The sequence below is a fragment of the Glycine max genome, chromosome 4, assembly GCF_000004515.6.
Source record: "Glycine max cultivar Williams 82 chromosome 4, Glycine_max_v4.0, whole genome shotgun sequence".
Classification (NCBI taxonomy): Eukaryota; Viridiplantae; Streptophyta; class Magnoliopsida; order Fabales; family Fabaceae; genus Glycine; species Glycine max.
In genome coordinates, this window is record NC_016091.4 from 8,266,263 (window position 1) to 8,278,627 (window position 12,365).

Here is a 12,365-nt window from a genome sequence, read left to right on the forward strand (position 1 = left end):
CTACATAATCTTTTAGTGCACACCATATTAGCAAAACTAAAACTAGTCCCTCGTAGTACTTTTTATTTAGCCCTTAACATCATAATTTGATAAATATCATTAAAAAAATAATAACTACATAATTACCAACTAATACAACTACATTCAAAATTTACAACTAAATAATTTACTTAAACTAAATAGAAATTTTGGACCTGAATAATTTCAATTTTGACTTATACTATATTTAATTTTTAATAACTAACTAGTTTTTAATTTCTACCACAAATTACACAATATGGACTACAAAAACACAATAATAATAAATTTTACGAAACATCTAATTTAACATAAAAATACTTCAAATAAATACAAATTTTGCACCCTAATTAACAATAAAAATATATAAAACTATAACTAACAACTAATTTAACATTTTACCGCTACAACAAAATATAATTATTATACCTAAATTATTTAATCTTTTACATACACTATAAATAATTTGTAATAAAGCAATTATCCACAATTTAAAAAATTATGTATTAAAAAATATAACATAATATATTATTATTAAATATAAATTATTCACAAATTTTAAAATAATCTAAAAAATATTAAAACAAAAAAGCTTACGGAAGAAGTTCTTCCGTAAGCTTTTTTGTGAACAATTTCTTCCGTATAAGTCATACAGAAGAACTTCTTCCATAAGTGTACATTACTAAATACGGAAGAAGTTCATCTGTAAAAATCATACGGATGAACTACTTCTGTATGTTACAACTTACGAATTTAACAGATCTACTAGAATACCACCGGTAAGAGTTTCACCTTTATCAAACCGCTACCTCTCTCAACACTTGCAAAAACCACCACCAACGATAGAAACCACACCGCAATGAAAAAAAAGAAAGCTTTAAACGCAAAAGAAAATGCATAACCGGTGTCAATTTAAAGAAAAAACCAGGAGGGACAGAATTGGAATTTTCAAAAAGTGCTGGGTGCACCTAGCAACGCCCTATTGTTTTATCTTTCTCGGCCTGTGAATTCATCGACAACGAAGACTGTGAGACCCACATGGGCCTAGTTCACCCAAATAATTTGGGACCAAGGGTGTTCCAAGGTAGCCAACACTGAAAAATGCCTTGTTCCTTGAAGAATCAAACTTGATATGCCTTCGTACGCAACTAACTTGCCAACTTATAGACAATAGGGGATAAGAAATCCGGATTGGATTGTGTTTATCTTTTATATTTTGTCAACTGAATCTAACTTTAATGGAATTAAATTGATTGTCAGATTGGATCATTATAAGAATTCATTTTTAAGTCTTTAAATAAACTTTAAAAAAATTCTCAAACTAAAAAATAATACGAATATTTTAAAAATTAATATTCATAAAACATGTACTATTCTTATGATAAACAGAAAAAAAAAATATAAATATATACTCATAGTATCATTCATATAAAATAATATTATTATCTTAAAATAAACAGAAAAAGATAAATTTTAAAATTATATATTATCTTAAGATAAATAATATATTACCTTAAGAATAAAATGTGTTTAGTTTAGAATTTTTATATTAGTAATTTAATTATATGTGGATTGGAGTCTTAATCGGATTCAAAATTCTAAACCTGCCACCTAATCCAATTTTGGGATTTTTTTCTTGCACCAACCATTTTTTCTTCTATACCCATAATATTTTTTTATAATTCCAACGCTGTCCTCACGTATGACCCATATCGATGCAAGTCTCAAACCCGTAACTTTCGGGTTATTAACACGACACTCTAACCATCTAAGTAAATAAGTGAATTATGTTAAAAAATAATTAATGTCGATATATATAACACCAAAATTTATAATGTATATTTAATGCACATGTAAGTTTACATATAATTAATGTTATTATATATAAATTTTCAATAAAATCATAGGTTTAATAAAAATTTATATATATAAAAAATATATTATTAGATCAAAATTAATTGTTACAAAATTTATTATGTAAATTTAGTGTCTATACATTATTTCATAAAAAATATGACTGGGTATCAAAGAAAAATGGTCCATACTACATAAAAGCAATGTTGGAATCATAAAAAATATGTTGGGAATAGAAGAAAAATAACTAATGTCTTCCAATTTTAATCATATTCATTAGATTAAAACCAAAATAATTCAATACAATGTCTCAATCCAACTCATAAAAATCTAATTGAATTGGATTAGATAAATTCACGAATTGAATCTAATCCGTTTACACTCTAATAATCAACAACGTTCTTGGCATTAGATGAATAATAATTTGAATGAGATAAAGAATGAACCCGCCAATTCTTTTAAAATCATTCGCTAGTAACGGAAACAAGAGTTAAAGGATTCCCTCAATCTATTAACGTTTTAAAGTTAAATAGTTAAATCACCCAACTTAAAGATATAAAGAAGGAGATATTTAATATATTTAAAAGTAAATCCACCGTTTATATATCCATTCAACTTACAACAAATCAATGGACCCTCGCTTTCAGAAAGCAACAAAGATAAAACAAATATATGATAAACACTGAATGAGTTTCCATTTTAATACTATAACAGCTCCACCAACTACACTAGCGGACTAACCATATAAAGATAAAACACTTAAATGTTTCTGTGACGGATGGATAATTTATCAACACAAACCTCATCTTTGGTATAAACAATACATGGTGTTTTTAAATCCCTTGTGTGTCAATGAGGCTGCAATGCTCCTTGAATATTTTTAACAGCGCTGTCATAGTGCACAAAGCCCATAAACCAAAATTCATGGTTGTCAACAGAGATAATCTGTATATACTTTTCAGATTGGTTGGTTCTGCTTGTTGATGCGTTTACAGCTCTCAGCTGGTGCAATGGAATGACCACCTAATGCATGGGAAAAAACATATTAAGAATATATATATTAATAACTGCGAAATCTGAACTAAATTAATAGTCTGGCTAATGATAATGATTTCTTCACTTTATTAGTGTTTTTTATGAAATAATGAAGAAATTAACATTTGTGCAATTTTTTATTAGCAGAAGTCAAAAGAAGAAGAAATGAAGTGTCTTAGAGGGAAATTGACGAAAAATGTGGAAGAAAAAGAATTGAAGAAGAGTTGGAAGAATTGGACAACTCGCTCAACACGCAATCCAGGCTCAGTGCGCAACTCTCGCTTAACAGGCAGTTCTATGCTTACCGTGAAATCTTGCTCAGCACGCAGGTCAGGCTTAGCACGCAGATGCACGTTCAGTCGAAATTAGCGTGAAAAGTAAGTTACCTCATGCCTATCAAAAGGGAGTAGGATGCAAAAGGAAAAGACATACCAAGTCTTAGAGCTCTCCAGTGCAAAAATCCAACGCATGAACCTCTCCCTTGGGGAAACCCTCTTTCCTTAGCCATTCCCCCTTTTCTTATTACTAGTCATCCAACCCTTTCTTTCATTAGCCTCCGAAGTATAAAGCCTCTCATGGCTATGAGAGGCTAAGCCCCCTTAGTTGGAGTCTAACAGCCAGTGCCCTTGTAATGTAACTGTTCTTCTTATCTATTAATACAATTTCAATTTCTATTGTTATTTTTCTGCTTTTTATTGTTATTGTGTGGTTTGACCATCAATGCATCTGTTTTTAGGGGTTATTCATTGGGAAATGATAATGTCTAAAAAACTGGGAAAGAGCATCTCAACATTGCATTGCTAGGAATAAAGTGACTCTGTTGTGCCTCTGCATACATCTTTATACCTAATGTTGTTTATTGCTAGGAATAAAGTGACTTTGTTGTGCCTCTGCATACATCTTTATACCTAATGTTGTTTATGATTCCATCTTTACAAAGGGATTTGGGAGAAAGAATACATAAATTAGGCTCTTCATCATCGTGGAGGATCATGGGAGAACATATTTGCATATGTGAGTGAAAATTGAAAAAAACATTTAATAGAGAAAACCATTAATATTGCATCAAGGGTTGTTAGGCATGCTAGGCCCCAACATAATTGTCTTCTAAATAAAAGAATAATATGAAATACATCTTTAAATAGGCTAATAGGCCAAGCAAAACTTTCAAATAGGTTAAGCCAAGCCTAGAAATAAGGATAGGTAACAAGCTAGGCTAAAGCTTTTACTTGCCTTGAATTTTAGGCTTGGTCTATTTAAATAAAACCTATTTCCACCCCTACGGAGGAGTCTAGTTAATAATTATTATATTATTCAAATTTTATCTTTTAAGAAATGAATATTTTATATTTTATTAGGTTTTATTATTTTTGGGTTATAAATATTCCCTTTGGTCCTTTTTATAAGAACCAATCTAGAGTGCCTTGTGCATTAATTTTTTCACAAAAGCATCCTTAATTATGAGTCATAAGTTTAAGTTCAGTAAATAATGAATGGAATACATTAATGTCTTAAGCTCTATGGGAGTCTAACTTTGTCTTGTTTGAAAAGCTTGTTGGAAATTTTACTTTGACTATTTGCATACATAGCCAATAAAAATTAAAGCAATAAATATAATAATGATAAGAGATTAAAATAATTAAACTAACAAAAGTATTAAAAAAAAAGAAGAAAAGAGTGTGCCTCATTAATCTAAGGGAAACTTTAGGACAAATTTAATGTTACTAACAAAACTAACTAATTTCTTTAATCTCAGTGAATTAATTAATTGAGTCTTGTAAAAAGGATCGGAGGGAGTAATTTAAGTAATTTAAACCTTAAATGATTAACAATTAGACTTTGGGCTGGTTTGTTTCAACTTATTTGTTAAGAAAATGCTTATTTTAATAGAATAAGCAATTTTTTTTTGTTTTCTTTGTGTGTTTGTCTAAACTGTTTTTACTTAACATAAGTAATTTTCTTCTTATTTAAGAAGAAAATCCTATCTACTTGTTAGATAAAGCACCTTCTTAAAAAGCGCTTATTTTAAAGTTACTTTTTTTAAGTTTAAACTACTCACCCTTTGCCTAACTAATAATATTTACATTTCTTGTCTTGTCCTTTAAGCTTATCCAGTTTGAGGTTTGAAGTAACTGGCTTAAGAGAAGTATTCTTGGTTAGCATCCTACATCTAATACTAATTTGCTATACAAACCAGCACACAGTTTAAAGCCAACCAAATTGTGTCCTGACAAACAGACTAACAACAGAGCACACAGCAACTGAACTACTCGATCATCATCATCATCATCCTGGACAAGAGTTCAAAAGTAGAGTGCCAAACTATATAATTATAATCGCTAACCCCAATCTGAAGAAAATATTTATTCTGAATTACCAACATATAGTTTATAAAAAAGCACATTACAAAACCTCATTCTTTGAATAATATCAGAATTCAGGAATTGGAATGTACAAATATGAATAAAGACAAGCAAATATGTAACCATCTTTAATTAATTCCACTCTCCGCATCCTTAAAACCCAAAAAATTAGAAGAATTTATGTATCACACACGTAGAGTCTGGATTTAAAATTTCAAACAGGATCAGTAAGCATGAAAGACCACCACTACTAAAGATAATCCTTAGTTCCAAGAAATGCAACATAACTGAACTTCGGACCTGACCAATCAAGCTAGTAAATTGACCATCTCTAAATAAAATTTTGCATTCTCTTAGAAACACATGCAATTCTATCACCTGAATCCAATTTTTAAAAAGTAACAATAAAAATCTACTGTTAGAAGATAATCATAGAAAATGAAGCCATTCGCATAATCACACATCAAATCAGCAAATGTGTATCATATCTTGTATTAGAGGCCAATAAGTTATACCTTATAATAGCTCCATTGAGTCTGGTCACCACCCACTTGGTAAGAAAGAGGGTTATCACTACAAAATGCCAGCTTTGCCGTTGACAAATATAAGACACCCATCACAGGTCCAGCCGAGGTAGACAAGTAGCATGCATAAGTTTTCAGAAGCTGCTCCTCTGGAACTGTCTCAAATGTTTGCCTAAAGATCTTCTCATACCCTCCTTCTGCAAGTACTTTAGTCCCCTGAGCAATCCTCCCCACAGCAGCATCCGCAAAACTCGGTCCCGTTTTCACTGCTCCATGCAAAATTAAATAAATAATATATACAAGTAAATAATCAACCGTTGAGAAGAGTGCGTGAATTGTTGTGAATCCCTATATCTGTCTTTGATTCCCACAGATAAAAAAAAAAAAAAACAGAGGAAATGAATACATACAGTGCTGCCACATGTTGCCGGCGAGATCCTCGGCCTTCTTGGTGGCCTCGGCGGCTTTCTTCCCCCATTTCCCGAGAACGTCTTTCACGGAATCTAAAGTAGCTGCGCAAAAAGAACACCCACAAGTTAGAGGCAGTAGTAAATAATAAAATCAGAAAGAAGGAAAAGAGAGAGAGAGTAAATGAATTACTCTTGGTAGAAGAAGCAGGAACTGGCGCAGGAGTGACATAGGGATTGGAGTCTTTGGGCATAGTAGTGGCAGCATCTTCGGAAATGGGAGCGCGAGATTCAGTGTTGAGTGGTGGCGCAACATCGGTGGGGTCCAGTTTAGGGTATGGAGCATAATCGGCAGTGTGAGGCTGAGGCTGAGACTGAGATTGAGAATGAGATTCTTCCGGTTTGGTAGTGATGGTTTGGGTGTGGGTGTGGGTTTCTTCTGGTTTGGTGTCGGTGGCTTGGGTTTGGGTTTGGGTTGGGGCGTCGCCACTCATGTTGGCTTAGGTTTTCTCTGCTTCGGGATCGGCAACGGGTGATCGCGATTGCGAGTGGATGATGAAACGTGCGTGCTACTTCAATTGAAATTTGAAACGTCAATTTCTGCAAAACCGTCCAACTGATTCAAAAGGTTCAAGGTTTCAACTTTCAACGCTCTTTCTGGATCTACCCGTTGTGTTGTGTCTGGCCGTGTTTTTTTGAGCTTGTTTTTGGTCTTGCTTCACTTTCACTTTTCCAAACTAACACTAATGGACTTCTTCTCTCTACCCATTGGACCAACTTGTGATGATTAGCGGGCCTCTGATAAAAATAGGCCCAATATTATAAGGGTCTGTATACATTTTGAACATGATTTCTACTAGCAGAAACTTTGGTTATTTCTCTAGTAATTTTTTTAAGATTTAAATATATTTTTGTCCTTGTAATTTAGTATTTTTTTTTATTTTTAGTCCTTAAAATACTTTAGGTAACGCTTTGAATAATAAAAAAAAAACTAAGCTATAAGAAGTAGAAAGATATTTAAGCCTTCTTTTAAATAACAGAAGAGTAATTAGAAGCTCTATAAATTTGAAATTTTTAAACACAAAATGGTTTTACACTTTTACTTTTCATCTATGAAGGCAAATCGCTGTTAGCAGACGGACGTCGACTAATCATAACACGTACAGTTTTGCTAACAAATGAATTGGGCCATAACGATTTCTTACTAAAATAAGAAACATAACAAATGAATTGGGCCATCACAATGTGAAACTGTTGGGAAATATGAACTAATTTGCTAAAGGTTTCTTTGATGTTTTTCCTTCTATGTATGTCATTATTTTTAGACCAAATTTACATGAGTTTTATTCTACGTAATTCAGCCTTTATTCAAAATGAATCAATCTTGAGACTATATAGTAGTACTAATTTTTTTTACTTTGAAGGTAAAAAGGACACATTACAAGGAATGAAACAATAATAGTAAAAGAGTTCAGGGTCATGACTCATGAGAAAGGAAAAGAAAAAGACGTGACATATTTTCATGGTAGAAAGTTGAAACCACAAATAGATGAAAACAGATTAGGTATTAGATGCATGTCTGGATTTCAGTTCAAAATATGATATAAGAATGTCAAAGTAAATTTAATGGTCAACAAATTCAATTTTATAAAAAGAAGGATCTTAATGTTTTTGTAAATTTCATTTAACTTAAAACTTTTATTTACAACTGAAAAACAAATATGCATTACATCGAATCTCTCAAACAATTAGCTAGGTTCAGAACTGTAGTTAGTAGAAAATTCTCCTACGCCTTTTGGTTTTTAATAGTAAAAAATAACATAAAAACTACAAATATATATTATAATAATCATAATTTGACAACTTGCAATAGGAGGTCAAAAATTATATTGTGCACTCCATAATCCACCCTAAAATGATCATTACGAAACTAGAAGAGCATTTTAAAATTAGCCGAATCTTAGACTCTTTTTGTTAGGGCTTCTTAGCCTCTTTTGTTTTTGTTTCTGTTAATTGCCCTACTCATACAAAAAATACCCAAAACTCTGTCTTTTAATTAGTTTGGATAATAAATTTTAACAAATTCAACCTAAGGTACACTCCTAACCTAACGTATACTTCTAAGATCAATTTGTGTGAATTGATCTTAGGAGTGTGTCTACTTAATCAATAATATAATTTAAATATATAATTATGTTAAATATTTAAAAATGAAATTTTATTATTATTTTTCCAATCAATATTACATTTCATAGAAGAAATTTATGCCATAAATAAAAATAAAATAAACATTACTAATTATATATTTTACTAAGGAATAAAGTGAGAGTTAAGAAAAATCTAGAAGAAAAAAGAAAAAAAATGCAGACAGGGTTGTAAGAAAAAGCAATGGAGGTAAATAAGGAGGGAGAGGAGAAGTGAGTGGAGAGAGACAGAGACAGCAAAGCAGAGGCGACTCTTGCTCCTCCTTCCTCAGTCTCTCATTTTCTCTATCTCTGAAGCCAAAGATGAACCAAATCGACGACGGTCGAACCCTCTCCCCTCTGCCGGACCAGGTCCTGGAGAACGTCCTGGAAAGCGTGCTCCACTTCCTCACCTCCCGGCGCGACCGCAACGCCGCCTCACTGGTCTGCAAGTCCTGGTACCGCGCCGAGGCCCTCACCCGCACCGAGCTCTTCATCGGAAACTGCTACGCCGTGTCCCCCCGCCGCGCCACCGGCCGATTCCCCCGCGTCCGGTCCGTGACCATCAAGGGCAAGCCACGCTTCGCCGACTTCGACCTCATGCCCCTGAACTGGGGGGCCCACTTCACCCCCTGGGTCACCGCACTCTCCCAATCTTACCACTCCTCCCTCAACAAACTCCACCTCAAACGCATGTCCCTCACCGACCACGACCTCACCCTCCTCTCCCACTCCCTCCCCTCCTTCCAAGACCTCCTTCTCACGTGCTGCGAAGGCTTCGGCACCACCGCTCTCGCCGCCCTCGCCTCCAACTGCAGGTTCTTACTAATCTTACTAAAAAAAAAAGTTAGTATTTATTTATTACTGATCAATGTGGGATCTCCAATACTTACAGATTGCTGAGAGTGCTTGAACTAGTGGAATGCGTGGTGGAGGTTGGCGACGAGGAATTGGATTGGATATCGTGTTTTCCGGAGATTGACGCTCAGACATATTTGGAGTCTCTTGTTTTTGACTGCGTGGAGTGTCCAATTAACTTGGAGGCTTTGGAGAGGCTCGTGGCCCGGTCCCCCTCTTTGAGGAAGCTCAGGCTGAATCGTTATGTTTCCATGTCTCAGCTGCATCGCTTGATGCATCGTGCGCCGCAGTTGACGCATCTGGGAACTGGTTCGTTCAGTGCTTCGGAGCTGGATCAGGAACTGGATTTCGCGTCTGCGTTCGCGGCTTGTAAATCGTTGGTTTGTTTGTCTGGGTTCAGAGAGATTTGGCCGGATTATCTCCCTGCTATTTATCCAGCTTGTGCCAATCTCATATCCTTGAATTTCAGCTATGCTGATATCAGTGCGGATCAGCTCATATCGGTCATACGTCACTGTCATAAGCTGCAGACGTTTTGGGTATCTTTTGTCTTGTTTGGTTTGTTGTATGGATTGAATTGGGAATTAGAAATTAGGAATTAAAGTAGTGTCTTGGTGTTGTGCAGGTCCTAGATACCATATGCGATGAAGGGCTTCAAGCAGTGGCTGAGACTTGCAAGGATTTGCGTGAGCTTCGGGTTTTCCCTGTCAATACCCGGGAGGAGATAGAAGGTCCCGTGTCTGAGGTGGGGTTTGAGGCGATTTCTCGAGGTTGTAGGAAACTGCAGTCGATTCTGTTTTTCTGCCAGAGGATGACGAATGCTGCCGTGGTAGCCATGTCGAACAACTGCCCGGATCTTGTGGTGTTTCGGTTGTGTATAATTGGGCGGTATAGGCCAGACCCAGAGACGCTAGAACCCATGGATGAGGGTTTTGGTGCCATTGTTATGAACTGCAAGAAGCTCACTCGGCTTGCTGTGTCTGGTTTGCTGACTGATCGGGCTTTTAACTACATTGGGACGTATGGGAAGTTGATTAGGACGCTGTCAGTTGCCTTTGCTGGAGACACTGATCTGGGACTCCAATATGTTCTTGAAGGATGTCCTAATCTGCAGAAGCTTGAAATCAGAGACAGTCCATTTGGGGATGGAGCTTTACGTTCTGGCTTGCATCATTTTTACAACATGAGGTTCCTCTGGATGTCCTCATGTAAGTTGACGCGCCAAGCTTGCCGGGAAGTCGCACGAATGCTGCCCCATCTGGTGTTGGAAGTCATTAATAGTGAAGAGGACAAAGCCGATGATATTGAGATTCTGTACATGTATCGGTCTCTGGACAGGCCACGGGATGATGCTCCAAAAGTTGTTACCATCCTTTGCTGATTCTTTCAAACTCAACAAGTTTATGGCTTTTTCCCTTGTTATGGGGGCTGCTGAGTGAAATTATAGAGCAGGGATTCTTAAATAAACCTAACCTGCCACAAGATTCATCATTATTTGTACTGTCAATGTCAAAAAAAGTTGAGCTAACAACTCTGCTGTTCTTGGCCAACACTGTTGTGATGGCAGGCCATAGATTCTATTATGTGGCAAAGCATTTCAAATTCTGCATTCTTGTTCATGGGAGAGAACTTGGGGAATAGCAACGGGAGAGGGTGTGCTGAGAATGATGCAGATGATAAGAATTCCTGTAGTTATCGTATCAGGCCATCCAATGTTGTATCACCATTATTAAAATTTATGTCCTCTTTTTTATTCGTTTTATCATGAAGACCTACCATATTGAGGAAGGTAGAGATTGCTGAAGCTGCTTTGAGGATTTGTTAATAAGCATTATTTGTCTCCTTGGTCAAATAGATGATGATGGTTTACCGTACCAGTAGAAAAGGGAAAGCATTCGCTTTTTTAAGGACTTAGTCTGTGTATGCTGACTCGGATGATAGTTAGTTTAAGCTGTAGGTGGTGAGAATCCTATCACCAGACTGATATAAGCGAATATGCGCTCCCCTTATTGTTTTCTCTGATGTGTGTTTCTGTAGCTCCAGACTTTTGAATTTATTTTTAGTTAGCAATTGTTACGTGGTTTAATAAATGCCAGAATATGCATGGACCATATATGAACTTACTTACTGGGGCTGTGTCTATGCATTTCATTTTCTGAATGCAGAATGATCAATTGAGTGTGAACGCCCATTGATTATGTGTATGATATTCTATTTTATTCAGGTACTTGTGTGTCTTCCAGTGTATCTGGTTTATGCAGAGAACCGGACTTTATTAGTCGCATTCTAAATCAATTCCTCATGGTATGAGGGAGCCAATAATTTGATGGCTTCTATCTCGCACTCTCATAATTAGGAAAGAAATATTTCATTCTGCTTTGTTGATATTCAATATGGCATAATGCAAGAATGGTAAAAGAAAACTAAACATCAAAGTGGGATCTGACTGTGCAAATGAAACAAGTGATGGGGGAGCAAAGTTTCGGTTTTCTTTCTTGTCTAACCATTTTCTGTTGCGCCAAGTGGACCATGGCCAAATGCCAATGTTCTCACATAAAACTGACCCCTTTGCAATTTTAGCTATTTACCCACTTCCTTTTTTAGTCTGATCCTCACCTTCAATGACTCGGATTACGTTCCTGAGGATAAGAAGCTTGCGCGGTAATAAATGAAACATTCAGTTCTCATTATTAGGCATATCCATCCATATTGTAATATGGCGGGAAAAGTCCCTTCATATTGTAATTACCCTTTTCCGTGTGTATTTGCATGTGTATGGATAAATTTTGATAATCTTGATTTTCTAAAATTAATTTACTTAAAAAATGATTTTTTTTGTACAGATTAAAAAATGAGTTTGTTTATGTTCGAGTATATATATGTGAAAAGTGATTTTCCGTTTGCCTCAACATGTATTTCAATAAGCATTTTTAAATGATTTCAAATGCTAATTATATAAAATTGACTTTTAAGTACCTATGTGGGAAAAGTGAATGAGTGTTATTTGGATGATATTAATTATAACTATTTTATATGTAATTTTTTAAAAGTTAAATTTATTTTATAAACTTTTTTTTAGTAATTATGCAAAAAGTTAAAAACATATAAAAACTACTGGAGCAA

At 35.0% G+C, this 12,365-nt stretch overlaps 2 protein-coding genes across 2 annotated transcripts; one reads left to right on the forward strand and one right to left on the reverse strand.

Moving 5' to 3' along the window:
* Positions 1-2,428: 2,428 nt before the first annotated feature.
* Positions 2,429-6,829, reverse strand: LOC100794961 (GEM-like protein 1-like). Its single transcript, NM_001255282.2, is given in 4 exon segments — positions 2,429-2,895; positions 5,786-6,060; positions 6,205-6,306; positions 6,395-6,829. Coding segments are annotated over 4 exon segments (852 nt in total). The 5' UTR covers positions 6,696-6,829; the 3' UTR covers positions 2,429-2,721.
* A 1,684-nt stretch (positions 6,830-8,513) lies between these two features.
* On the forward strand, positions 8,514-11,353 carry LOC100799915 (transport inhibitor response 1-like protein). The gene is made up of 3 exons (XM_003523732.5): positions 8,514-9,202; positions 9,280-9,781; positions 9,868-11,353. The coding sequence occupies exons 1-3, from the start codon at positions 8,709-8,711 to the stop codon at positions 10,621-10,623; spliced, it is 1,752 nt and encodes a 583-aa protein (XP_003523780.1). The 5' UTR covers positions 8,514-8,708; the 3' UTR covers positions 10,624-11,353.
* The last annotated feature ends 1,012 nt before the right edge of the window (positions 11,354-12,365 follow it).

What these genes read in the sequence shown, in the direction of transcription:
- LOC100799915 (XM_003523732.5), top strand. Translation starts at nt 8,709, where the DNA reads ATGAACCAAATCGACGACGGTCGAACCCTCTCCCCTCTGCCGGACCAG. An exon ending in GCCCTCGCCTCCAACTGCAG is followed by an intron (nt 9,203 to 9,279) that starts GTTCTTACTAAT and finishes CAATACTTACAG; the next exon opens with ATTGCTGAGAGTGCTTGAAC. An exon ending in ATAAGCTGCAGACGTTTTGG is followed by an intron (nt 9,782 to 9,867) that starts GTATCTTTTGTC and finishes GGTGTTGTGCAG; the next exon opens with GTCCTAGATACCATATGCGA.